This window comes from Rhinatrema bivittatum, chromosome 6 (genome assembly GCF_901001135.1).
Source record: "Rhinatrema bivittatum chromosome 6, aRhiBiv1.1, whole genome shotgun sequence".
Lineage (NCBI taxonomy): Eukaryota > Metazoa > Chordata > Amphibia > Gymnophiona > Rhinatrematidae > Rhinatrema > Rhinatrema bivittatum.
Genome location: NC_042620.1, coordinates 370,108,742 through 370,136,706, shown reverse-complemented (window position 1 = coordinate 370,136,706; position 27,965 = coordinate 370,108,742). Strand labels below are relative to the sequence as shown.

The 27,965-nt window shown below is 46.8% G+C and overlaps 1 protein-coding gene across 5 annotated transcripts in view; it reads right to left on the bottom strand.

The window, feature by feature from the left end:
- GAB3 (GRB2 associated binding protein 3) overlaps positions 1-27,965 on the bottom strand; it is a 510,223-nt gene that overhangs the window by 233,765 nt on the left and 248,493 nt on the right. For all 5 annotated transcript variants that reach the window (XM_029607883.1, XM_029607882.1, XM_029607885.1 and 2 more), the window contains exon 2: positions 11,219-11,522. In XM_029607883.1, coding sequence (XP_029463743.1) covers positions 11,219-11,522 — 304 coding nt within the window. The remainder of the gene's footprint in view (positions 1-11,218; positions 11,523-27,965) is intronic.

The window sequence follows — 27,965 nt, the reverse complement described above, 5'->3', positions numbered from 1 at the left end:
ACCTGTAGGAGGGATCCTACGGGGTCCCCACCATCGGCAGGCAGAGAGGGCTGACGGACGGAAGCTGGCTGGCGCTTCACCAATACCAGCCCTCATTCCCTACGGGTTGAGCCTTTGGGTGCCGGGGCCAGCTGGACTTAGGTGGCCTCCGACAGTGGTCATCGATGGATGGATCGAGGTCAGCCCAGAGGCAGCAACTGGTGTAGGTATCAGTCTGCACTGGACGAGGCAGAGGCCCGGAGACCTGGGCGCCAATAGGAACACAATCTGACAGCGCCCAAGCAAGAACAGGTCGAAGCCTGAATGAACCACGTCTAGGACAAAGGCTGAAGAGGCGTCTTTAAGCAAGCTGGGTTCTGGGCTGGTGGCAGTCTGGAAGCAGTGGCAAGCAAGGCTGAGGTCTAGACAAGGAGAGAGTCAAAGGATGGTCAGACGAAGCAGAAATCCAGGGCTGGAGAGAAGCAACGGCGTGGTCAGGCAATGCAGAGGTCCGGGGCTGGAGAGAGGCAACAGAGTAGTCAGGCGATGCAGAGGTCCAGGGCTGGAGTGAGGCAATGGAGTAGTTAGGTAAACAGATGTCCGGGGCTGGAGAGAGGCAACGGAGTAATCAGGCAATGCAGAGTTCTGGGCCTGGAGAGAGGCAATGGCATCATCAGGCAATGCAGGGTCAAACCAGGTTAGCAATCCGAAGGAGAGATGAAGGAACAGGAACACTGGAACAAGGAAACAGGAACGAGGGCAATCAGGATTGGGAACCAGGAACAGAAGAAGCAACGAGTACTCGACTAGCGAGGGGACCAGTTGCAAAGGCAATTTGAGAGAGCGGAGCCCGGCCTTATATACCAGAGGTTAGCCGACGTCATCATCTGGGGCCGCGGCCAGGTTCCCACCACGGGCCCTATTAAAGGATCAGCTGTGCGCGTGCACGGCGCCTAGGGAGGGGTGCAGCGATGGTCAGGACGGTGTCTCTCTGCGGGCCACGTGGAGAGTCCTGACGCGGAGCATCAAGAACTATAGCAGAGCTGGAGGTCCCAGGGGTGGCCCGAGGAAGGAGCCGGTGACCCACAGCCGCCAGACGAAGGAACAGGTGCTGGATCACGTTGAAAAAGGTGAGGAGGCTGAGCCGCGGGTCTGCTGCGGCTGGCGCATGTAACATTAACCCCCCCCCTCCCCCTTGGAGGTCTGGGTTTGCCCAGATGGGCACGATGAAACTGGAGGAGGAGTTTCTTATCCAGGATGTTACAGGCTGGCTCCCACAAATTTTCTTCAGATTCGTAACCCTCCCAGGAAAGGAGTTATTCCCACCGGCGGCCCCTATGGCGGACATCAAGGACTTTGCGGACCTTGTAAGTGGTGTTGGTCTCCACGACCAGTGGAGGAGGTGCAGGAGCCTTTCGTGAAGGCCAGGATCGGACCACCGGTTTTAGGAGTGATACGTGAAACTTACTGTGGATTCCCAATGTAGGCGGCAGCCGGAGTTGGTAGGTTACCAGTCCGACACGACAAATGATTAGAAAAGGTCCAATATACCTTGGTACAAACCTCTGAGAAGGTATCTTGAATCAAATATAACGGGTGCTTAACCAGAATTTCTGGCCAGGAAGGAAGGAACTCAGGAGCAGAGTGTCGATGGCTGTCAGCAGATCTCTTGGCCCAGGAAGCGGCCTGGGGTAAGCGAAGATTCATCTGGTTCCAGAGTGCCTTGAGGGCATTGGCAGTAGCTTGCGCAGCAGGAGAAGCCACTGACAATGGTAAGGGTAGCGGTGGTCGTGGTTGTTACCCATAAACGATGCAAAAGGGCGATGTACCCATGGCAGCGGCAAGAACTCCCCCCAAGGAAGAAGCTCCGACCAATTGTCCTGACGATAGTTTATATATGCGCGGAGGAAGGACTTCAAGGAGCAGTTTGTATGTTTGGCTTGTCCATTGGCTTGAGGATGGTATGCTGTTGTTAAACTGATGATAATGCCAAACATTTTACAAAGGGCGCACCAATATCTGGCAATGAACTGCGGGCCTCTATCAGAAACAATGTCCTTGGGTAAGCCATGTAGTCAGAAGATGTGTCAAAAGAACAGGCATGCCAATTTGGGTGCAGATGGTAGGCCCGGTAGTGGAACAAATTGGGCCATTTTGGAGAATCTGTCAATTGTAACCCATATGACCGTGTGGCCTTTAGATGGTGGTAAGTCCACAATGAAATCTGTGGAAAGATGTGTCCACAGTTCTTCAGGAGCTGGGAGTGGCTGGAGTAAACCCCAAGGTTGCCCGACTGGGGGTTTCTGTTGAGCGCAGGTACTGCAGGAATTGACATATACTTTAGCGTCAGAGACCATAGTGGGCCACCAGAAGAACGCTGAAGCAGTGCTAGGGTTCGCGCTCGCCCTGGTTGACTGGCAAACTTAGAGTCATGTGCCCACTGGGGCACACTTTCATGGAATCGACGGGGCACCACCGTTTTCCCCGTAGGAGCAGGATGAGTAGCCGAAAGGCAACTGCAGGCTGGGTCAATAATATGACCGGGTTCATCGGGTTTGTCTTCAGGTTCGAATGAACGAGACAGGGCATTCGCCCGGAGATTTTTCTCTGCCGGGTGGTAGCGAAGCTCAAAGTTAAATCTGGAAAAGAACAATGCCTATCGGGCTTGACGGGCATTGAGACATTGGGCTTCGCTCAAGTGTTCCAGGTTTTTATGATCTGTAAACACTGTAAATTTATGTTGGGCGCCCTCTAGCCATGGACGCCATTCCTCCAAAGCCAGCTTGATGGCGAATAACTTGCGGTCTCCAATGCTGTAATTTTGTTCTGCGGCAGAGAATTTGCACGAGTAGAAGGAACACGGGACCACGGATCTGGAAGCAGAGTGTTGGTTTAGGACTGCCCCCACTCCAATCGCAGAGGCATCTACCTCAACCAGGAAGGGGCGATTAGGGTCCGGATGATGGAGACAGGATCCAGTTAAGAAAGCCTCCTTGAGGTGATGAAAGGCAAAAACAGCCTCCGGGGTCCAGTTTCGGGTGTCCTGACCCTTACGGGTCAGAGCTGTAAGAGGAGACGCCAATGTAGAGTAGTGCGGTATGAAGTGGCGGTAGTAATTCGTGAATCCTAGAAAACGTTGAAGTGCCCAGGCCCACGGTTGTGGCCAGTCTTGCATTCCTTTTAGTTTCATGGGATCCAACGAGAACCCTTATTGGGAGATTATGTACCCCAGAAAGGGCAGGCTGGATTTTTTAAACAGGCACTTGTCCAATTTCACAAACAGATAGTTCTCCCGAAGACGCTGAAGTACAGTACAAACATCGGTACGGTGTGTGGCCAGGTCCTTCGAGAAGATAAGAATGTCATCCAGGTACGCCACAACTTTGATGTATAAGAAGATTTCATTAACTGCAGGTGCATTACAAAGGCTGAAGGGCATCACTAAATATTTGTAATGTCCATCTCTGGTGTTGAAAGCAGTCTTCCAGATGTCATCAGGGCGGATACGCACCAAGTTATAGGCTCCGCGTAAGTCTAACTTGGTGAAGGTAGAGGATCCGTGTAACCGATCATACAATTCTGATATTAAGGGCAGAGGGTACTTGTCCTTAAGAGTGATCGCATTCAGACCGCGGTAGTCGATACACAGTTTTAAAGATCCATCCTTTTTGTGACAAAAAAGAACCCTGCTCCAGGATGTACTCTGTCATGGCCTTGGTCTTGGGAAGCGACAGGATAGGTATGCCCTCGGGGGGGCATGGTTCCAGGCAGAAGATTGATGGGACAATCAAATTTGCTCGCCACAGTACAGGCAAAGGCCTTGCTGTCTTCTCCAGAGTTTTTCTGCAAGAGGAAGTCTAGACCAGCTCAACTGTATGGGTTCTTCTGATGCCTTAGCTTCAGGGACCAATGGTGGTGCTAGCGGAAGTTAAAAGTGGGGTGCCAGGGTAACCAGACTACTTAAGGCCTTGCTTTCTTGGGCCCACTCCAGGAATCCCTCATCAATGCGGTGGGAAAACCTGATTAGGACATTCAAAGTTGTGGGAACCACCTGATGTGCCAGTTCATCCTTTAGTCTTCCCGCAGGGCTTGCCAGAAGATGGAGGAGAGTCCACTGCTAGGGGGGTAGATGGTTTGTGTTTTGAGATGGAAGTAAAAAAAGCACTCTCCGCTGAAGTTTTCTTGTAAATTTTCAACTTAAATACGGCATAAGATGCCGCATACTAAATGTAAAGCGAAAGTAAGGGAAATGTTGACATCATCTCTCCTACCGGAGCCTTCACAATCGTGGATCCCTGCTTTTTTTACGCCGACATCTGGTCAATGCCAAAGGAGATGACCACAGTAGGCACTGATTCAGAGCGGGTATCAGCGCTTCTGGCCGAAATATATTTGAGCCCCGGAGCTCCGTGTACGTATTAGGGCACAGAGAAGGCAGGCGTAGTCAATCAAGGCAATGGTCAGAGCACAGAGAAGGCTAGTGTAGTCAATCAAGGCAATGGTCAGAGCACGGAGAAGGCAGTCGTAGTCAATCAAGGCGATGGTCAGCACGGAGAAGGCAAGCGTAGTCAATCAAGGCAATGGTCAGAGTACGAAGAAGGCAGGCGTAATCAATCAAGGCAATGGTCAGAGCACGGAGAAGGCAGGCGTGGTCAGGCATAGCGGATGTCCGGGGCTGGAGAGAAGCTGGCGAGTAGTCAGGTGTAGCAGAGGTCCGGGGCTGGAGAGAAGCTGAAGAGTAGTCAGGCGTAGCGGAGGTCAAATCCAGAATCAGTCCAACACACAGACGAAACAGAAACAAGGAGAACAGGAATCGGGAACCACAGGAAAAAAGGAACACAACGAAAAGACGATTCTAGGATCAGCAACGAGTATGAGGAGTATGAGGAGACCTGTTGCAAAGGCAACGCTATGGAGCGAGACTTGAGCTTTTATACACTGAAGAGTCTGACGTCAGCATACGGGTCTGCGGCCAGGTTCCCGCCACGGGCCCTTTAAAAGAACTGACGCGTGCGCCTAGGAAGGGGCATGGCGCTGATGGCGGCATCTCTCCGCGGGCCACGCGGAGAGGCCCGATGAACAGGGACATCTTGGCTGGTAACACTGGGTAGCGTGGCAGGGCCGGAGGCACCGGAGGGAACTCAAGGTCGGAGCTGGCGGCCCACTGCCGCCAGCGACGAGGAACCAGGAGCTGGAGTCCGTGTGAAAAGGTGAGAGGGTTGTGTTGTGGGGCTGCCGCAGGCGGCACATGTAACATTGTGTCCTTATTTGAGTAATCTGAGTGTGACGAGCTGGTATTAGGGTGCACTGGTTCTTTGTCCTTTCACTGAGTCTGGGGTTTGATGATAGGGAGCGGTGTTTGTGTCCGCTGCTTAATTAGCTGAGAGGCACTGATAGATTCTATCTCAGGAACTCTTTTCACCAAAATGTGCTGAAATTCTCCTTTGCTGTACTGTAAATAAATGAAAAACAGGATTCCTGATTACAATAATGTGATAAAGTCTTCCGGTCAGGGAAACTAAAGTATATACTAAGTGTTTGTCTCACCGGGTTTTTGACACCTAATACTAGCTATGGCCCCAAAAAATAAATGATAATTCAGTATCTCTATTCTTTATTAAGACAAAAAGGGAGGTTTTGGAATGTATTCTCTGACCCAAACACTCTGTATGTGTAAACTGTCTAAGTTCATGGTTGTCACTAGAGTCTTAACATTGTAATCTATACACGCCTAACAAGCCAATGTTATTGGAATTGGATGAATATTATCGTTAATACTTTATAGTGGATTCTGGCTTGTATTGGTAACCAATAAGTGAGGGTGTAATGTGATCATATTTCCTAGATCCTACTAAGAGTCTTGCTGCGGCACTTTGTAATAGTTGCAGTGGTTTTAAGTGACATGCTAGTAGTAGTTTTTGCCTTCCCTGCAGCCTAAGGAGATGTTGTAGCCTGGTTCAGGCAAATGTGCACTATGAGTCAGAGAAGTTCTAGGGAATCAGAAGTCCAACACCCACATTTTATGAGATCTTCAATGAGTCACTTTAACTGCTTAATAAAGATGAGAAGATGTGCTTTGATAAACTGATATCTGTCTAGAACATCAAAAGTTTCAGTTTTATTGGCCTTTATTTCTACGGTTCTGACAAAATAGACCATTCTGAAAAAGTGTTATTGAGTTTGTTTTTTTCTCTGTACTAGAAGATAACAAAAGCCAGGGGCCTGTTCAATCAACAGAAGATCTCTCTTTTCCACAGCCAAGGACTGGTTGTTATAAGTGTACCCAATGGCAGTTCCAGCCACTAGCAGACAGGATGGTTTACTATGAGTGCTGAGGACATAGGGTGAGAAAAACCACACGTGGCTATTTTGGATTCAATTTTGTATACTCGGTGGACTAAGTGGTGTTTATTTGCCAACATCTTCTCTATCAACAGTTCTCAACCGGTGTGTCGCGACACATCAGTGTGTCGCCAAGAACACGCAGTTATGTCGCCACACTTCCAGGTCCCCCGCTGACCCAGCTGATGTGTCGCGACACACCGGTTGAGAACCCAACCAAAATAGGTCCTCCGCCCGGGCTTAATGCTGACAGCCCGGGCGGAACGCGGCAGAACAGCTAGAATCAGTGGCACAGACATGCTCTCTTCTTCCCGCACCCCCCCCCCCCCCGCAGCCTGGAATAGAAAGTGGTGAGCAGCGGGTGTGTGCGCAGGAACTAGAGACCATGCTAGTGCAGGCAGCATCGGCCCGAAGAAAAGGAGAGGCGCGGCCTAAAAAATGAGCAGCGCAGGTCGGAGTAAGATGAGGAACAACGTCAACCCTCGTGGCCGATGGGACTCCTTTCTCCGTGAGGGCTGAAAATGAAGGAGGTTGTTGCTGCTGCCACTAGAGTTCGGGGGGGTGGGGGGGAGTGAGTGAATGAGCAAGCATGTGTGTTTGACATCCTGTGTGTGTGTGTGTGTGTGTGTGTGAGATAGCATTTATGTGAATGATTGAGAGCCTGTATATGTGAGAGTATGTGTGTGATTGACAACCTGTGTGTGAGAGATAGCATGAATGTAAGTTTGTGATTGAAAACCTGTTTGTGTGAAAAAGTATATGTGTGTGATTGAGATCCTTTGTGTGTGAGAGAGATCATGTGTATGTATGATTAAGAGCCTGTGTGTATAAGTAAGAGAGAGAGCATGTGTGTCTGTGTGAGATTGAGATCTGGTTTAGGTGAGAGAGCATGTGAGTATGAGATTGAGAGCATGTGTGAAAGTGAGAGAAAGAGACAGTATGTGTGTCTGTGTGAGATTGAGAGCTGGTTTAGGTGAGGGAGCATGTGAGTATGTGATTGAGAGCATGTGTGTAAGTGAGAGAAAGAGAGAGAGAGCATGTTTGTAAGCATGTGAATGTGTGTGAGAGAAAAAGACAGCATGTATGTGTGTGATTGAAAGCCTGTGAAAAGCGTGAAAAGATAGACAGCATGGGGCGGATTTTAAAACAATACGCGCGCCGGTACTTTTGTTCGCGCCACTGGCGCGAACAAAAGTACACCAGATTTTATGAGATACGTGCGTAGCCGCGCGTATCTTATAAAATCCGGGGTCGGCGCAAGCAAAGGGGGTGCACATTTGTGCAACCTGCGCGCGCCGAGCCCAGCGCGGCCTACCTGTTCCCTCCGAGGCCGCTCCGATTTCGGAGCGGCCTCGGAGGGAACTTTTCTTCCCCCTCCCTTCCCCTAAACAACCCACCCCCCCCGGCCCTATCTAAATCCCCCCCTTACCTTTGCGCGCGTTGCCGGCAGCCCCGCTCCGTCCTCCGGTCCCGGGGGCGTGGTCCGGAGACCTCGACCACGCCCCCGGGCCGGCGCCACGCCCCCGGACACGCCCCCTCCCTCCCCGTTTCGAAAGCCCCGGGACTTGCGCGCCGGCACGCGAGGGTCCTGCGTGCGTAAATCCGTGCGTAAAATCCACCCCCATGTGTGTAAATGTGTAATTAAGAGCCTATATAAGTGAGAGAGAAAAAGCATGTGTATATGTGAGCGACTGAGAGCCAGTTTGAGAGAGAGAGAGGAGAAAGTTGCAAGCAAACTATCCCTCCTCCTGCTAATTCAAAACAATCTCAGGGCACCTGGATATCAAACGTTCCCAGGTATGCAGAGCAAAACATTTTTTGTATCCTTATTATTTTTCATTACTGGGTCTTTGTGTCTGCTATTTTGAAATATTTTATTGGTATCTAGAAATTTTTGATATGAGATTTTATTATTGGATATTCCATTCATCAGCTATTTTGAAATAATTTGTTCTTATTGTTAGTATGGTTTTGCTGCTATTGATTTTATATTTCTTGATTTGTTTTATAAGGACTGGTGATGTTTCTTTTTTTCCTTTATTACACTGCATACAGAGACTCTGGCTTGTTGCGGTTTCCAATTCAGTTTTTGTCTGCATGCTTCTGGTTATGCGTTTTGGTCTCTTTATTCTTTGTTAGGTGAGGGTCAGCACATGTGATTCAGGTGAGGTTTTTTGCTGGCATGTAGTTTGTGTAGGGCTCTATAGCAGCCTGACTTGGTCCGTTTTCCTAATAGGAGATGTATTAGTGTCTTAAGGCCTGGTGTAATATTTTCAGTGTTGCCTTTTCTTAGGTAAGGTGGTTACTGTTTAAGTGCTGGAAATTGGTACTGTTTTGGTGTGGGCTGTTTACTATTTATGCAATTTCTGTTCACTCAGAATACATATCTTTTATTCTTAACAATAAAAATAATACAGGACATTTATTTTTTATTTCCGCCTTGAATTGTAATGAGCAGTGTGTCACACATGTAAGCGTGGTCTTCAGGTGTGTCACGATGGGAAAAAGGTTGAGAACCACTGTTCTATATAGCAACTTAGTAGATAACAAAATACCCCTAGAAAAATCAATACATTTTTGGGAAAGTTTCTACAGCTCAGAAGTCTTTATGAAACCCAAAATGCTTAATGAAACATTCAGAACTATTCTATAAGTTCTACGGGTTTTATAAGCCCCTCAAACACCTCCAAGTTCTCCCACCCCTACTCCCTTTGTTTTAGTTTACCAGCTGAAAATATTTGTTCAAGTAGTCAAGGCCTTCTTAAGATTCCATCCAAAAGTTGGTACATCTGGTTGAGGCTTTTGAATATTGCTATAATATATTCTATTCAATTGTCAATAGGTTTTGCCTATATTGTGTGCCTTAATGCGGGTAAATGGGCTTTTAAAAATTGCTAGCAGGCCGATACAGTAAAGCGTGGCCGCGGTTACCCTGTTCTAACCCGCTTTGTACCCACAATTTGGCCGCGTAAGTCCAACCCGCGATTCACTATCCCTTTTAACCCATCCTTACCGCTTCTTGAAATCAACGGGTAACCCTTTCTGCTCGCGGCATGTATATGATATGTAAACAATCGGATTAGCTATTCCCTCCGATCCAGTAACATGCACCCCGATTATCACCTTTTTAACCTGCAGTTTTGCCGCGTGTTTAATCTGCTAATTTACCGCCTACCCTTACCCCTGCTTAGTGTGGAGCGTCAGGCAAGCCCCAGCAGAGAGAGACGAAATTTCACGGGCAAATTTTCCTGTGAGGCTTCAGCAGCCCGGGGCGGATCGGGCGCTCCCCATGCGAGGCGGCTTCCAGCAGCCCCTACCGGCGAAGGTGCATGAGCGCATGCAAATGCTTGCTTCACTGCCTGACCCCCTCACCCCCCGGGACAAGACCTTTAGAGGAGCCAGGATCGGGCAAACTTTCCCCCAGCCCCTGCTCACCTGCCCTGGCCGCGTCCATGGGTGCCGGTCTCCCGTGCGGGCACGCTGACAGCTCTGGAGCAGTCCCAGTCCTCTCTCCCCTCCTCCCGGGGGCAGCTGGCGGCGAGAGCAGCTTCAGCAGCCCGGGGCGGATCGGGCGCTCCCCATGCGAGGTGGCTTCCAGCAGCCCTCGCCGGCGAAGGTGCATGAGTGCACGAATGCACGCCGTGACCTGAGTGCCTGGCTGGACGTCTGAGGTCACGGTGTGCGCTCATGCACCTTCGCTGGCGAGGGCTGCTGGAAGCCGCCTCGCATGGGGAGCGCCCGATCCGTCCTGGGCTGCTGAAGCCGCTCTCGCCGCTGGCTGCCCCCGGGAGGAGGGGAGAGAGGACTGGGGCTGCTCCGGAGCTGTCAGAGCGCCCGCACGGGAGACCGGCACCCATGGATGCGGCCAGGGCAGGTGAGCGGGGGCTGGGGGAAAGTTTGCCCGATCCTGGCTCCTCTAAAGGTCTTGTCCCGGGGGGGTGAGGGGGTGAGGCAGTGAAGCAATCATTTGCACAGGACAACAAAACAAACTGCATCAGCCCTTCTCCTGTATCCACTTCCTGGTACCTGTCATTTCAAATGTCATTTGCAATGACATTTGAAATGACCGGTACCAGTGCACCCAGGATACTGTATAGAGCGCTGTATAGCGCTCTATACAGTAAAATGGATTGCGCTTCATGGACGCTTCATGGATGCGGCTTGCATTTGCATGCCATTTAAATACTGTATCGAGCGGTATGTGATCCGGACTGTGCGTGCGGCAAACGAGGGTGCACCTGGCACTACTGCACTCTTTCTTCCGCGTCCTTACTGTATCGGCCTGTAAGATAGTATGTTTGCATTTTCCTTTGAAAACTACCCTGTTAGTATTCAAGTACTTGACTGTGTTTAAGTAAGCAAATTTAATTTTACAGAAGAAGGGAGAGGGAAAATACCAAGAAGTTTGCTTTTAAAACTTCCTAGGAAAGGTTGAAAATATACTGTGGCCCTTTTAAGATCTTATTCACTAAAAAGGTTGGGACACCTCTCATAGGGCGTCAGTCAAGAAAACTTTTTCCATAGGGAGAAGCTGAGGAAAAGCCCTTTTTAAATAAGGCCCTTAGAGTCATTGTGCGCTTCACCAATTTCCATTATATTTTAGCAATGGATTCTCAAATAATATTTCTACCTTGTCACAGATGGCTGAAATAACTTTCCAAGTACAATTACTTTTTCTTCAAAGAGAACACTGACTGTCAAATAAAAGGTGTATGTTTTTCTCCTCCATGCAAGCATGAGCCTTCTGACCTAAGCAGTCACATTCTAATACTCGTGAATGGTTGGAACATGAATACAAAGCAAGACTGCTTCTTTTATCTAGTGCATGTTACCAACTCTCATCTCTTTCTTTGTGCCACTCAAGAATGATTTGTCCCCCACTTCCTTCCTTTCCTACCTGTGCCATCCTCTAAATGTCCAAAGTTGCAGATCTGGTGGATGTTGTGCATCCAGTTTTGCATTTCTTCTTCCGTCTTCGCCACGAGGTAGAACGTACGGCATGTGGTTTTCACAATGAAGACGAAGTTGTTTTGGAACTGCCTCTTGATGATATTGAGCCCTGTGTTTTTCTGCACTTCACAGTCATTGAGGTCTATGACCCGAATGGGTTTCTTGGAATGGTTGTTTCTGTAGTATTCCAGAACATCTGGGTTCCCACTCATCCGCCCTCTCCGTAGCACAAACCAGCGTTTCCGCCAAGCCTGTTGGGATACAACATGATGAATGTTACAGGCATAAATTGTATTTTGCTACTGACAGAGGTTGGCGCCTAATAATATGCAATAGACAAATATCAAAACAAAACATTTTTCCTACAGTTTTATTGTCATCTTTACTCTGGAGAAAGCTATTTACAGTACATTTAAGAGAGAGAATACAGTATTTTCCCAACTTAACTTAAAAAAATGGGGGCTAAATTGTAGCTTTTGAAACATCATAACTGGAAATCTCCGCTTTTTACCTGTATAATCTTTAAACCTGAGCATTACATGTTTCAAATACTTCCATATTATCACTGATGATAATATGATAATAGCATTCAGTGATCAAGAAGGAAGACTAGCAAAATCTGGAAACACTTCCTTTATGGTAGACAAGATTTTAACCAAGTATGTTTTTATTATTCTAGTTTAATGATGCAAAGGAAAAAAAAAAAAAGAGAATATGAAATATGAAATATGGAATTTATTTGACTTGCTCTGAAGCAACAAGAGCTACAGTATATCTCAGGTAATCTTCACTATGGAATTCACGCTTAGTATTCTCACAGCTATTGTCACAAAAGGAGCCCTAATGCTGTATTACTCCATTTTTCCCTACATACAAAGGAAAGATCAAAAGTAGCTGGAGTCAATGCATTAGAATCTAACAAATCGGTGCAAAAACTGGAAAATTGAAAAAATATAATATATATATAAAATAATAATGACTTGACATACCAGTAAGCAAATATATCAAACTGATAGGCTTACAGTTTGGTTACGGGTATCTTTTTAGGTAAGAACTTACATGACAGTAAAAGGCTGGGTTAGCCAGACCAACTGGTCCATGGCTTCTTTTTCTGGCCTTAAAACTCAGTTTTCGCAAAGGATGGACACTGCTGTGACTGCCTGGCCTGAAGGACAATGGAGGTGATTGACTGGTCATGTAAATAATAACTATACCATGCATCAGCTCTGAAACCTCCTGCAAGTCATTTGTGTGCAGAGTATACTGGGGCCACTTTCTGAGAACAAAGAAACTCAAGAGCTTCCATATAAAATTCAGCTTTTAAAAATAAGGGTAAATGCATCTCAATGGCATGAAATGAGGGAGATGAGAAAGGAGGCTGCTGTTTTCTAGACTCCTCTCCATGTTCACATGACTATTGCAGACACAGGACCCTGCTTTATGGCTGAATACACTATGCTTGTCTGTGTCCCCGAATTCTGAATTTAATCGCCAAAAGATTTAAATAAAGAAACAATATACAACAAAAACAACCATGGCTTGTATTGATGAACGAAAATGTTATTAAGAGGAACTTAGTATTTGAGAAATAAAGAAGAAGTTGAACTTCTTGTACAGACATGTTTACAAGTAGCTATGTCTGCCTATTGCAATATAGAAATTAATTATTGCTAAAATGTAAGTATATTGCAGTCTTCCAGTGTATTTAAGTGTACTGCCGAGGCCTAGAGTTGCCTCCTCACCAAGAGAAACCCAAACACGCTAATCCAGGCCTATTTTTGCCTCACTGATGCATGTAAAGGTAGACCCTACTTAGGGACTAAGACTTCATGTAATGCAACAGGAAAAACCAGGACTGGAACACCCTGTTAGAAACAACCCTACAGAGGCCAATTAGTACAGCGCTATCTCTCGCAGCTGTGAAACGTGTAGGAAGAAAGAACCGAAGGTAGACCGAGCAGGGAAGAGAGGTGCTGGCAGTCGGACTGTCGCTGAAGGAGTAACTTTGCAAAGGCCTGCAAGAGTTAATTACAATTATGACAGGAAAATAAGTGAAATGCAGTGTTGGAAGTGCCAGGGTAAATTATGCTGAGTGATGACAAACCTTCAGCAAGACCAAAATACTTTATCATAACTCCTAGATGTCTCTGGTTGCTGTGACATATTCATCTTAGTCCCAGAGAATGATGTACGCCTAGATTATATGTTTTATGTATGTTCCATAAACATAAGTTGTGTTCATCTGTTGAGACATTATAGTTGCAAGCTGAGGTAATACAATAGTTGGCATTTTTCAGGAGAAGTATATTTGTAATTAGCTGGGACCCTATTACCTCTGTACTTCACCAACGAAGCCAGCCTAGCTAGGAATTGCCTTCGTATCTTATCTCTACACCATCTGCATTGGAGTTTTGCCAGCCACTGCACTCGGAATAAAAATGTATACATCTTCTAAGAAAGAAACAGAGTGTAGAAGAATAAGAACATAAGAACATAAGAAATTGCCATGCTGGGTCAGACTAAGGGTCCATCAAGCCCAGCATCCTGTTTCCAACAGAGGCCAAACCAGGTCACAAGAACCTGGCAAGTACCCAAACACCAAAAAGATCCCATGCTACTGATGCAATTAATAGCAGTGGCTATTAGCTAAGTAAACTTGATTAATAGCAGTTACTGCAAGTTCCTGCAAGAATTTATCCAAACCTTTTCTGAACCCAGCTACACTAACGGGCCGATGCAGTAAAGTACGCTCAAGCTGAGCACACTGTTAGCCCGTTTGGCCGTGCATTTTCGACACGCTAGTTTTACCCCTTATAAAGGGTAATAGCGCGTGGAAAATGCACGGCCAACCCCCCCAAAACTAATAGCGCCCGCAACATGCAAATGCATGTTGACGGGCCTATTAGTCATTCCCGCGCGATACAGAAAGTAAAATGTGCAGCCAAGCTGTACATTTTACTTTCAGAAATTAACGCCTGCCAAAGGCAGGAATTAATTTCGACCGGCACCGGGAAAGTGTACAGAAAAGCAGAAAAAAACTGCTTTTCTGTACACCCTCCGACTTAATATCATAGCGATATTAAGTCGAAGGCCCAAAAAGTAAAAAAAAATTTAAAATAAAAATTTAAAATCTGCCCGTGGCCCACGGGTTGGCAGACAGACGTTCAATTTTGCCGGCGTCCGTTTTCCAAACCCGTGGCTGTCAGCAGGTTCGAGAACCGATGCTGGTAAAATTGAGCATCGGCTGTCAAATCCGCCGACAGCCGCCGCTTCTGTGAAAAAGGAGGCGCTAGGGATGCGCTAGTGTTCCTAGCGCCTCCTTTTACCGCGGGCCCTCATTTACATATTTTTTCTTACTGAATTGCGCGCCCAGGAGAGTGGCCTGGGCGTGCGTCGGGAGAGCGGGCGCTCGCCCAATCTCCCACGGGTTTTTCTGTATCGGCCCGTAACTGCACTAACCACATCCTCTGGCAACAAATTCCAGAACTTAATTGTGCATTGAGTAAAAAAGAATTTTCTACGATTAGCCTTAAATGTGCTACTTGCTAATTTCATGGAATGCCCCCTAGTCCTTCTATTATCTAAAGTGTAAATAACCGAGACACATCTACTCATTCAAGACCTCTCATGATCTTAAAGACCTCTATCATATCCCTCCTAGGCTGTCTCTTCTCCAAGCTGAACAGCCCCAACTTTACCTTGCTGAGGGATTTTGGAAAAATCAAACAGGGAGCTGAGTGCAGTAAACTATACACAATGCAAAAATTCAGGAGTATGTATCCCTTCATCATCACCACCCAAGGAAAGATGATTCACACCTGTTTCCAACCATATCTGTTATTGCATTTGAGTCCCTCCTTCTGGCGAAGATGGGGATCCTCCAGAGACATAAGTAGAGTTTCGGGAGGGATTATGGATGGGTGAGTGGATCTGGGGTCCTTTGGGGTTTGGATTGCGGGGTTTAGAAAAGGAGATTGGTGCAGGAGGGGGAATAGGAAAGGGGACATTGTAAGGTACTTTTCAAGATCAGGAGGGGGGACCAGAAGGGGAGACAGTGGGGAAATTTTCATGATGGGAGAGTGAATTGGTGGTTTGGGGGATGGGCGATCAGAAGTCTGGGGGATGAGGGTATGATTCTTTGTTTCATCGGATGCTAGGTAGAAGAAGGATTGGAGGCTCGAAAAAGGACAAAGGATAATGCAAATCTATACATGTAAACTAAGCATGCACATTTTGAAAACCACATGTGCCCACATTTCTGTCTCCTCGGTCCTAATCCCGCCTCCTAGAATGGAATAAATGGATAAAGTAGTAAATGAACTGTTTAAGCACGAATGAATATTACCAAGCCACAGAAGCGTAAGAGTTCATTTTGTAAAGTTAGAATTTCTTTTTAATAGAGTGTGGGGACTAAACACATTTAATCTAAAGCTGGTTGCAATCTCAAACTTTTGTAGTTAAGCAGTTAAATTATAGTATTCTGGATAACATGTGTACTAGAGATTGCAGAAAGGTAGACAGGATGGACCAGCTGGTCTTTATGCACTGTCATTATGCTCTCTATGCCCGTGCGACTGGGCTTTGTTCAGGTGCACGACAATCATGCTGCTTGCTGCCAGATTCTCTCCAAAAAAGAAATGACTGCAGTAGGATTATTTTTTTCTAACTAGGAAATCATGTGACATCTTCTTCAATGAGATTGACTGGTGATAATGAAGGATGTGTGGAGGTGCTGCATATCATGGGTCAGATGTACTAAAAAGGATTTTTTCCCCATTCTCAGGACAATTTTTAAAGCGATTTCCACAGGTAGAAAGTATTTCACCTGTGTAAATTGGCTGCCCAAAAACTGCTCATGCTTCATGCCTCATAAAGCGCAGTGTTATTTGGAGGCATGCAGACTTTTGCCCTCACCAAGACGAAGTGTTCCTCAGTGTATCTTTAGGTCGAGAGGGGAAAAAGCATGCCACTTGTACTTTCGTACTTTTCAAGCAAAACTTCCATCCACACAAATAGCCAGGGCAAGTGGCTTCATGTGCTCTGTACCCGTGGCAATTCTGAACGTGAAAGTCCACGTGGACTTTCTCTCTGAAAATTGGTGCTAAGTCTGTGGGTAACAGAGCAAATATGGTCTTTGTTCCAGCATCGACAGTTTGAAACAGCAAGATTTGACCGGCTAACTTTGAATGTCAACCCATGTTTGAATAATTTTGATACTTTTGTTCGGGAAGGTAAGAAATTAGAGATAAATGAAGACCCTCCTGTCTCTTTGTGCCTTGCAGTGTGGCCCAGCAATCAATATACCTTGGTAGAAGACTTTCTACGTAGAGGCAAAATGCAGATTATTTGGGACTTGCACAGATTAGAATCAGCAATGTCCATGCTATGTTGCTTCAGAAAACAACGCTCATTTGGTTACTACAAGATAAAATCTTGTAAAATGCCATCAAGATGAAAAACATACTTTGCCATGCCTAAAACCAAATAAAACAGAAAAACAGCATGGCGGAAAGCTCCTAATTCAATCCCCGAGGTCAGGTCTTCCACTCCCTGATTTAGCTGGGGCTGCAGTTGCTGCAGAGAGCAGTGTTCACAGCTCCCATGCGTGGGAGTCATGCTTATTGCTTAAGGGTGACACCTAGTGGCTGGTTTAAGGATCCTTGATTGCAGGGGTTCTGTAAGGAGCCTTAGCACCCTACCTGAGGGCTGCAATGCTTGGACAAAAAGTTAAGTTGGAGGAGGGGGAAATATAAAATAGGGAGAAAGATCCCTTGGTTAGAAGTTGCGAATGAAGTATGGTGCCGGATTCTAGCCCTGGTTAGGACTGAGCTGGAAGTACACAGGAGCAGGAGGAAAGTGCTGAATCCTCCCCCCCCCCAAAAAAAAGGCAAATAAAAAAATCAAACCAGCACGTCAATAGTGAAGCAAACCATCTTTAGCCACGGCATCTTGGCGAGCAGACTGAGGAAGAAAAAACTCCAAAGCACATTTCACAAAAACACTGCCTATGTGAAAGACCTGTTGGGGTTTTTCCTGCTACAGTCTGCTCGCCGAATCACCACAGTGGAGGGCACTCTATAGTCGAAGGCTGTTCACTCGCTGGTGGGCTGGTTTTCTGTTTGCTGTGAAGTCAAAGGGGAAGAAGACAAGGGCCCTTTCAGCGCAGCTTTGCTCTGTTTGCGCTCTCAGAAACAGAAAAAAAGTCCCTATTCATTTTCATTCCCTTAAAGCAAATTTGCCTGTATGGCGTGGGATGGTGGGAACGGGGCGGTGCAATTTACCCTTTTACAAATTTTTACTTGCTCAGTGTTAATCTGTATTCAGATGCACATCAAGAATTAGTGTGACGGAATGGAAAAGCCCAGTAAAAAAAAAAAAAGTTATAAATTTCCTTACAATCAGAAACAGGCGCTTTGCAGCCTTATGTATCATGCGAATAAACAACTTCCCTACGAAGCACATCTACACACTAAATTCTCTTTGTACACTCTTGTAAACATCATTTAGTTCTCCTATTATTAAAGGAACTGGAAGTACAGCAGAAAAAAAAATGATCCTTTTAATTCTGTGCATTGTATTAAAAAGATAATCACGTGTTGCATCTCTGGGGACTCGTAACCACACGGGACGGAGATCTAACCAGAATAGAGAGCAAAGTCTCCTGCTCTGTGGGTCTCGAAAGAAATACTTAAAATGTACATGTATATAGGTAGGGTATATAGAAACAGTTCCAAGAAAAACTGTTCACTTTCACATTACAGCCTCTGGCAAACTGGAACGTTTCAGATGATCTTTACTGCTAAGCATTCTTTGTTGCTTAGCAGGCAGAAACTGGGTGATGATTTTAGGGATAAAAGCACCATCACCCATTCCAAAATTCTGACTCCACATCAATAGTGAATGTCCAAATCCTTTTCCTTTTGTTCTGGAAATTTCCTCCTGCTTTTTCTGGGATTTCAGCTCAGTTGTAATTGGTTTCTATTAAGCGACAGTGCCACTGTAAAACTTCATTCACAACTCTCTTGGGGGGCAGGGGAAGAGGCTGCCCCTCTATTTTTATATTCTCCTTCCCACTCAGTCCAGTCATTACAGCAACAGACCTTGGACCACAAGCTGCAAACCCCAGCTACCTCTGGAACCAGGCTAATATGGGCTCCTAAGTCTGACCACTAGGTGTCACTATTGAGCGATGGGCGAGAGTCTCTTGCTCCCTCCCCAAGGTCCGTTGCCATTCCAACTGCACCAGGCCGGGCCTGGCAGCAGATTGATTTATCTGATTTATATTCTGCCTTTCAGCCACTTCGAAATGGATTGTATTAGGTATTTCCCTGTCCCCAGATGGCTCTCAATCTGACAGGGTCATTTACTATGCCACAATATTTTATCGTGGGGTATAATAATATCGTGGGGGGGGGGGGGGCATTCCCACAATATTTGGCTTTTTCCCGGTAAAATATTGTAGCAACTTCCCTGTGATAATTTTTCTCGTGGAAAAATTCCACGAGAAAAAATATCATGGGAAAAGAGGCAAAAATGCACAGTGGCAGCCCCACTTCACCCAGGGCTGCCATCATCTGAAAGGGCTACAGGGCCCAATAAAACCCTCCCAATGTGCCAAAAACTACCCCAGGGGGTCTAGGTAGACCTCTGCCCCCCCCCCCCCCACACTACATTTACAGGCAGCCTAGCAGGGGGAAACGTTTAAAAAATAGATCTTTTGCGTAGCAATGCCCGACCTCCTTTCCCTTCTGTCAAACATCGACCCCCCCCGATCCACCAGATCCACCCCCAACATACAACACATTCCCCTGGTAATCTAGTAGACCCTACCCCACCCCCCCCTTCACAAATCATATTTCCTGGTAGTCTAGTGGGCCCCAAACCACCCCATAAGCACTACAATACCAGGGAATATGTTAAATGCTGGGGGTCTGCTACTGGAGGGTGAGGGAATGTTAGTATTGGGGGGGGGGCAATTTTTGACAAAAGGGAGGAGTTTGGAAAGGTGACGGGACATCACCGCATGACTATCAGATCTATTTTTAAAACTTTTTCCCCTGCTGAGCTGCCTCTACAGTCAGTGGGGTAGTGGTGGATGGGGGTCTACCCAGACCCCCAGGGAGATTCTGGTACATTGATGGTCGTGGTGGTGGTTTCCGGGCAGCACAGCCCTTTATGAAGCAGGTCAGAGACACTGGGATCTGCATTAGTATCCCGATGCCTCTAGCTACAATTCCTAACTTGTAGCTAAGTTTTCGGGAAATAATGTGGCTTTGGCATGCCGCATTATTTTACTTGCAAAACATTGCCTATGGATAAGCTGCTTTGCATGCATTTGAAAATTGTATGCATGCAAAGCAGCTCTTTTTTTTTTAAATTTGATTTGTATTCTGCTTTTCAGACTTCAACACAGATTACATTCAAGTAGTGTGGGTATTTCCCTGTCCCCAGAGGGCTCACAATCTTAAGGGGCCGATGCAATACTTTGGCGCAGAAAGCGGGTACTGAACAGTCAGCGCCTGCTTTCTTAACGCGCCCCCTGGGGGTGCCTTGCAATATTTAAATTAGGGGGTCGCATTAGCAAGGAGGTGCTAGGGTCGCTTGTGCGCCTCCTTGCTAAGGAGAGCCCGAATGTGTTGGCCGTCTGCTGGTTAGGAAAACAGACACGGAGTTTATCAGCGTTGGTTTTCCTAAACACTGCACAGCCAGGGGGTTCAGGAAACCAACGCTTCTCAATTGAGCGTCCGTTTCCTGCAACCAACTGCCGGCGCTTTTTTTTTAAACTATTTTTTTGGTTTAAAATTTGTTTACTTTTTCCTCCTATTTAATATGGCAACGATATTAAGTAGGAGGCAGTACAGAAAAGCAGTTTTTTCTGCTTTTCTGTACTGGTTTAAGGAGTGCTCAGCAATTAACGCCTGCTCCAGGCAGGCGTTAATTTCTGATCGCTAAATGTGCGTCCTAGACGCACATTTTTTTTTTTTTGCATCGGGAGTAATTAGCGCTATTAGATTCACTTCGCATTGGACATGTGTTGTAGAGGCGCGAATCCACTTATTACATAAGGGGATTAATTAGTGCCTATACAACCTGCGTCCAGCTGCATGTATTGCATCGGCCCCTAAATTTGTATCAATGGAGGGTAAAGTGATTTGCCCAAGGTCACAACGAAAGGCAGTGGGATTTGAAGCCTGGTGTCCCTCATTTGTATTCTGCTGTTATAACTATTAAGCTACTCCTCCATTCATCTAAATAAGGGACAGATTTTTAGGCCATAAATCGCAAAATATCATCACAATAAATGGTTATTGTAGGAGAAACAGCATTTTTCAAGCATTAATTGCTTATTGCATCTTAGTACATACACCCCTAAGTTTGTATCTAAAGCAATGGAGGATGAAGTGACTTGCTCAGGATCAAAAGGAGCACCAGTGGGATCAGAAGCCCACTGCTCCACATGTGGCTGCCCTGGGGACTGAACTCACCTGTTACATTATTGATGTTTATGATATCATCTGACCACCCTGAAAAACAGCACTGATGATCCATGCCACACTTTGTTTAAAGAAACAGCAGCTTTTCTCCCATCACTGCCTTCTCCAACTCCTTGTAAACAAGCAACAGGAAAAAACCAGGCAGCAGTAGGTGAGGGTCCTGGGAAAATCCCCTCTTGCTGGGCTCTTCTTCCCACCTTGCATTTCTGCATTCTCCCTCCTCCACACTGCATTTTGCATTAAATTCTAAAATGTCCCTAAAAGTCTTGCCACAGTGAGTCACCATGTCATAGAAGGCGACGTACAAGTGTGGGGCTTTCCTGCTTGTGTATAAAAAAAACGAATCAATAAATTCAGTGGCATTCCTTCATAGAGCTTCAGAGGCTTCTGTTTCAAAGTCAGATGATAACTGGAGTCCTCTCCATGGGGACCATGAATATACTTTTTCTTTTGGAAAAGTTCAGTAACCTTGAGGAACTAAGGATCACTTGTGGACAGTCTCCAAAGCACAGCTTAGAAAGCCAGAACCTTTTAATGGTGCAAACTGAAACTGATTTCCTATCACCTGTTTTATGAGACGATATCAGCACAGATAAGTAAGAGGCTTGTGCTGAATCCATATGCAGGTGGCTGTTATGGCCGTCGGTCGCAGATGGCTGCGACTGAGTGTACTTACTTCCTGCACTACTCTCCTGCCTTCCCCGCGGTGGAGCTCGCGGCTCGGGCCAGCTTTCACCACTGCGGTCCCTGGGACTCCTCATGGCGGCCTGGACGCCGCCGCCGCCGCCATCTTCTTTGATTTTGGGCCTTCCTAGGCGCGCGCGTGTGCGCGCGACACCAGGCCCTCTCTTCAAGCCTCCTCGGCAGGAACCTCGGGGGTGTCTCCGGTTGATGACATCATCAGACCGGTGTATATAAACTCCACCTTCACCCTCAGTTAGCGACTTGGCAACAAGTTCCGTACGTCTTCGACTACTGCCACGTGTTCCTGAGACTACACTTCGGCCTTGGACTTGAACCCTGTCTGGTACCCGCTCCTCAGTGCACACACTGGGGGGCCAGTGCACACACTGGGGACTCACTCCCCTTGCCTACCCTGCTCCTCGGGCTGGCTCTGCATCTCCTGGGTTCTAACCTGCAAGGCCTCCCGTTCCTCAGGACTACCTCTGGGACACCTCAACTATCCGTGAATTCTACTAAGGGACTTCCCTGCTCCTTGGGGTTGCACCCACATCCTGAACAGGACTGGTTGCGCCTCCGCACCTTGGGACCACGCTTTTCATATTACAGTGATTGCCAGAACTTCCCCGCTCCTCGGGGTAGCGCTCTCTGGCTTCCCCGGGACTTGCAAACTTCCCCGCTCCTCGGGGTTGCATCTACGAATGATATTGGGACTGCCTACACTTCCCCACTCCTCAGGCGGTGCTATGTCATCACTAGAGGTTCAGCTCGGGCTTCCCTGTCCTGTGGGCTGGCCTACGGCATTACTTCGTCATCTTACGCTGTGCAGCTCCTCCCTTCGGGATTGCCTTCCAGAGTACCTCCTGATTGCTCAAGCCTCACGCTCCCCGCTCTGTGGTCTGCCTGACATTCCTTCCCTCGGGGTCCCTGCCCAGGTATTGCCTCCAGTCTACTTTCATGGGGGTCCTCTCCTGGTGCCGCGGCACCTCTCTATTGCCTCACCCAGAGTTCTCTGCTATCTCTGGCCTTGCCTCCCGACGATGCAGACTTGTGGGGGTCCTTTCCACAGGTAGTAACAACTTGCATCTCGGGCCAAGGGTCCACATACCCACAAATCATAATAGTGACGTAGGGTCGGGGCTGCACCGTGCGTTTCTTGGAGACCAGCTTTGAACGCACTGCGGCCAAGGGCATTCAATACAAGCGGAGAACATTTGGGGGGGGGGTGATTTTCGCGGTTTCACCTTGCTAGCGAAGCTCGAGGTGCAAGTTTAGTAAAAGCAGGCTAGCCTGTCACTGCCTTAAGCTCACATGTTGGTTAGTTTTAAAGAGAAGGAGCGTCAACAGGAAATTGGGCAAAGTGAATCTGTTAGTGGGATACCCACAATTTGCAAAAAAAAAAAAAGAAATATATATATATATACATATACACATACATATTTTTATATATCTGTATAACAAAAGCAATTACTATAGGTATTCAAGCTGTGATAGTTATGTAATTAGAGCTTTTGATTTTTGATAAAGATTATTGAAGTATGCAGATACATAGTATGGATAAGATTAAATAAACAATTGATCTGCATTGAGGCAAACCACAGTTTATTAGCTCTGAAATATTTCTGCTCTGCCATACACATATGAATGATTCGTATATGCACATTTTTCTGTCACTCTGTAGCTGTTACAATTGCCTTTCTGACTTTGGGCACACATAGCATTATCCTAGCTCAGCACAGAATTTATGGCGCTAGTTTCCATGGCACGAGGAGCTTCGCAGCACCCTCGCTGCTGTGATGCACTACGGAGCAGAAAATCCCCGGCCACCTTCCCACATTCTTCAGGGCTAGAGGGGTTGAGGCCCGTCACCATCATACCTGGGAACCTCTGTGTTCTGGTGGGGATTAGGGGTGAGGAAGGAGCCTGTAAACTTCCTCTCTTAGATAAAAAAAAAAAAACAGGGAGAGTGAAGAGTCACACTTGCAAAAATATTAAAGAAAAACAAATGTGTGGTCAAATTGTCCAGAAAATTCAAAACCACTGCTCTGAGCTTCTTAGTTGTTTTATTCACACTTTTGAAGTAATGTAATGCATGGGGGACTAATCTCTATGCATTACACCACTTTTATTTAAAAGTCTGAACAAAACAGCTAAGAAGAAAGCAGTGGTTTTGAATTTTCTGGACAGTCTGACCACACATTTGTTTTTCTTTAACTTCCTCTCTTAGACACACCCAAACCACACATCCTCACACACTCCTACTCTCTCTGCTCCCCACCATGCCAGGTCTGACCCCAGCACGCTCCCCTTTCCCCTCCATGACAGACCCCAGCATTCCCCGCCTTCCATCCTCCCTTCCCAGGATGCACCCCAGCACTTTGCCATGTTCACCCTCCTTCTCCAGGATTGTTCCCAACATTCTACTTTTTCTACCTCTTCCCCAGGACAAACTCCAGAACTCTCTTCCTTCCTCTCGCCCCAGAATGGGCTTCAGCACCCTCCCCTTACCCCCAGGCCAGATCCCAGCAGTCTTCACCTTCCTGCACTGGGCCCGGTGCTACCAGCCCCTAACCCTCCCACCTCTGAAGCTGAGGCTCGCCCAGGCTCATTCAACAAGGGGGTTGGTGCTTCTTGCTTCTGGCCTGCATGGGCTGATATTTCTGCCTATTTCCAACCCAGACAGGCAATTCAAACACTGCCACTACGTGTTACTTCTTCCGGCGGAGGCAAGCTGATGCCCCACCTCTTACTAGCCTACATGGCTGATTACTGCAAGCTCCTCCCTTTGGATGTTGATATAGGATAGCACCTGAAGATTTTCCATGCATCTCCGAAGACCCAGCAATTATAAGAAAATTCTTTAGCCTCTGAAGGAAACCCAGAGAGTTCCCAGGCATGGTCATTATTCTTGCAAACTCTCTAGGTTTCACCAGAAATGTCTTGCATTGCTGGGTCTCTGAAGACACATTGGAAAGCTTGGGGAGCTGCGCTGGGCAGGGCTGCTGGGAGGTTCCTGCAGCTGAAGTGGCTGTGTGAGCCTGAAGGAGCTGGAAACATCATGCTTTGTGGATCAGAGGAAGAAGGAAGCAGTGGCAATGCTAAAGTGGTCTGATGCAGCAGCTTCAGAGGTTGGCGAAGAGCAAGAGTGTTGGGGATCATACCAGGAAAAGAGGAAAGTTGGAGATTGCTGGATCTGAGTAGGGAAGGGGAGAGTGCTGGGACTGGGCCTGGAGGAGAGGGGGAACAGGAGGTGGGGAGAGAGCTCTCAAATAGAAAGGAGCTGGTTCACCCAATGCATCTCTTCTAGGAAAAGGGTTTGGGAGAAAATGCAAAACAAAGACCTTTCTCCCAACGTCAAACATTCAAGAATTACAAATGAATGATGAGGAGCTAGAGCAGGGCTTCTCAAATCTGTCCTGGGGACCCCACAGCCAGTCGGGTTTTCAGGATATCCGCAATGAATATGCATGAGAGAAATTTGCATGCCACAGAGACTCCATATATGCAAATTTCTCTCATGCATATTCATTGCGGATATCCTGAAAACCTGACTGGCTGTGGGGTCCCCAGGACAGGTTAGGGAAGCCTGAGCATGAGAGACAAGAAGGGAGTGGGGCTGCAGTGTAAAGATTTTTCCTTCTTGCCTTTTTCTCACCTTTCTCCACCTTGCATTTTTCTCACCTCTTCCCTCCCCCTCCCCCTCCATGCTTTTTTGCTTTCTCCCTTGTGCAGGGCCCTTCCTCCTTTCTGCTTCTAGATATTGCTTTTCCCCTGTTTCCTGGTAGATTTTAGACTTGCCTGCAGAAGAGCAGAGAATTGGCTCTTCATGCAGGGACCCTCCCCCCATACAAGATGTGGAAGACTTGGAAAGGGGGATAGAGTGGGCAGTGAAGGCAAAAAACAAACAGAACTCAAGAAATCCTGGGATATGCCAGAGATGGTCGCAGGTCTATGGCAATGAATCAGGAACTGAATTAAGCGGACCAGATGAACCTTATCTGCCAATATATTCAGTTAAAGAATGATAGATTTTTTTACACTTTGCTTCAGAAATGGTAGCAATTTGTTAACTGTCACATTTTAATGTGAAGTGAACACTATTGTTTTAATTATATCATGCCAACGCTGTGCCGTTTAAGCTGGTTGCTAATTAAGGGAGCAAGAATGATGGGTCTCCCCCCCCCCCCCCCCCCCCCTTCAGTTTGAAAATATTTATTCTCATCCCTACAGATGTTTACAGATTCCCAAGCAAATTAAAGCTCTTTCTCTCTGTGACTGAGGGAAAATGAAAATGTCCTGGGACAAACCTTCCAGTGCTTTGAAATCTCTACTGCAGCTTAAGAGATATGTTAGAAACCGTTTGACAGCGTTTCTTGTTTTAGCCTTATTTGACTTCAGATCCAGCAGTATGCAAAGAAAGTACTCTTTGGTCACCATTTCTTAAAAGACCCGTACTGATCTGATGGCCATATGGCATCACGGCACACTGCCTCCTAGCGTTCCTGGGTTCAGTCACCAACTTGGCTCGTGAGGCCAGGGTCTGTACATGAGTTCGTTTTGCAAAGATCTCAACAGAAATGACCTTCATTCGCAAGCCAGGGTGTGCTGGGAATGATCCCAATCTCTTAACTAGTTTGTACTTGTACTGAGCCAAAGCAAGCTGCCTCCTGGTGTTCACAGGGCGTACTCTTCTCTATAGGCAACACAGCAAGGGTGAGCTTGGAAATTCATTTATCAGGCCTCTAGCACCCAATATAATTGGAACTATTTTGGTAACTTTCTGCCACGTTTTCTTGGTCTCTGTTGCATCTCTCCACATGATCCACAGAATAGTCGCTGGGTACTAACAGCTCTATAAGCAAAGCTGTTCTTGGGTTTTTCTCCTTTACCACAATATCTGGTTTTCTAGCATCAATCTTCCTGTCACTTGGAATAGGAATGTCCCAGGTGATCACAACTTCTTTTTTCTCTTCTGTTGGGGTTATGCTCCCAGTGTTTTTTGGGTACAACAATGTTATGTTTACACAGTTTCCAATGAATTAGCTGTGCCACCTTGTGTGCATTTCTGTATGCAGGCCTTCTGACATTAGCACGTTACATCCAGTGATGATGTGTAACCGTTTCCATTTCTATTCTGCAGAATCTGCATGTATTGGTTTTACCAGTCTTTTCTATGCTGGCAGGGTACCATCTTGTCTGTAGTCCACTATCCAGTGCTATAATTATCAGTTTCTCATCTACAGGTTGGGAACTATATTGGAGAGGGAGTGTGTGTGTGTGTGTGGGGGGGGGGGGGGGGGGGGGTAAAGACACGGTCTGTCTTAGAGGGGGACGGGAATTCTGGAAGGGAGCGAAACCTGACATGGTGGGAGAGTGGGAGTGTGTGAGTTTGGAAGTAGAGATGTGTGGTTTGGGTATATCTAACAGAGGAAATTTACAGGCTCCTTCCCTAATCCCCACCAGAACACAAAGGTTCCCAGGTATAATGGTGACGGGCCTCAACTCCTCTAGCCCTGTAGAATGTGGGAAGGTGGCCGGGGATTTTCTGCTCCATAGTGCATCACAGTGTAACCAAGCAGCGAGGCTCCTCGTGCCATGGAAACTCAGTGCCATAAGGTCTATGTGCCCAAAGACAGAAAAATGTGCAGACAACCCTCTCCTTAACTACTGCTGTATCAAATCTCGACCCACATAGGGTTTTTGAAAAAACTCACTGTACTTGCCACTCTATTGGTGCTTCTGCCAGTCATCTTTTTCTTGTTTGCTGGTCTGATTCCTTAGTCTTTTTTTTCTCTTGTTTTGCTAATTGTGTAGCTTCTTTTCTATCATGTGCCTGTGGATTTTCAGTCATTCCCTCTCTTTGCTAGAACGACTGTCCAAGCTTAAGGATTGAGACTGATTGTGTTTGTTTGCTTTCATACTTCAGAACTATAAGGTAGATTTTAAAAGCTTTGTGTGTGCAAAAACAGCCATTTATGTGCGTAAGTGGCCCGAGTGGGAGCTATGTGAATTTTAAATAGCCAGCACTGACAAGCATAGCCTCTAATTTTCCTTAGCTGGCATGTATGTTATGTGCGCTGAGAGAGAGAGCGTCTTTAGAGGGCTCAACCTAATACTCTATATATGGACCATTGTAAGGGGCACTTTGATTTGGGGTGAGTTTTCGGGAGGTTTACCTATAAGGTAAAAAATTCTTTAATGAGGTCAATTTTACAATGGATACCTCTGAATGTGTCTGTAAAAACACACCCCTAACCCCAACCCACTCCCAAAAACTCAGCGCGAATCAAAGTGCCCCCTTACAATGTTCCATATATAAAGTATCAGGCTGAGCCCTATAAAGAGGTTCTCTCTGGAGATCACGTGATGTGGTGGGCTTGGTAGGGTGCTTTCCTCCGAGCTCCGGCTGCCCCCCCAGCTAAATCTATAACCATTCTGACCGCCCGATCACCCGGTTTGGCTAAGCTTTTTTCAGACAGCTACACCCACCCGACTCCATCTCCAAGGGTTTTGTGGCGC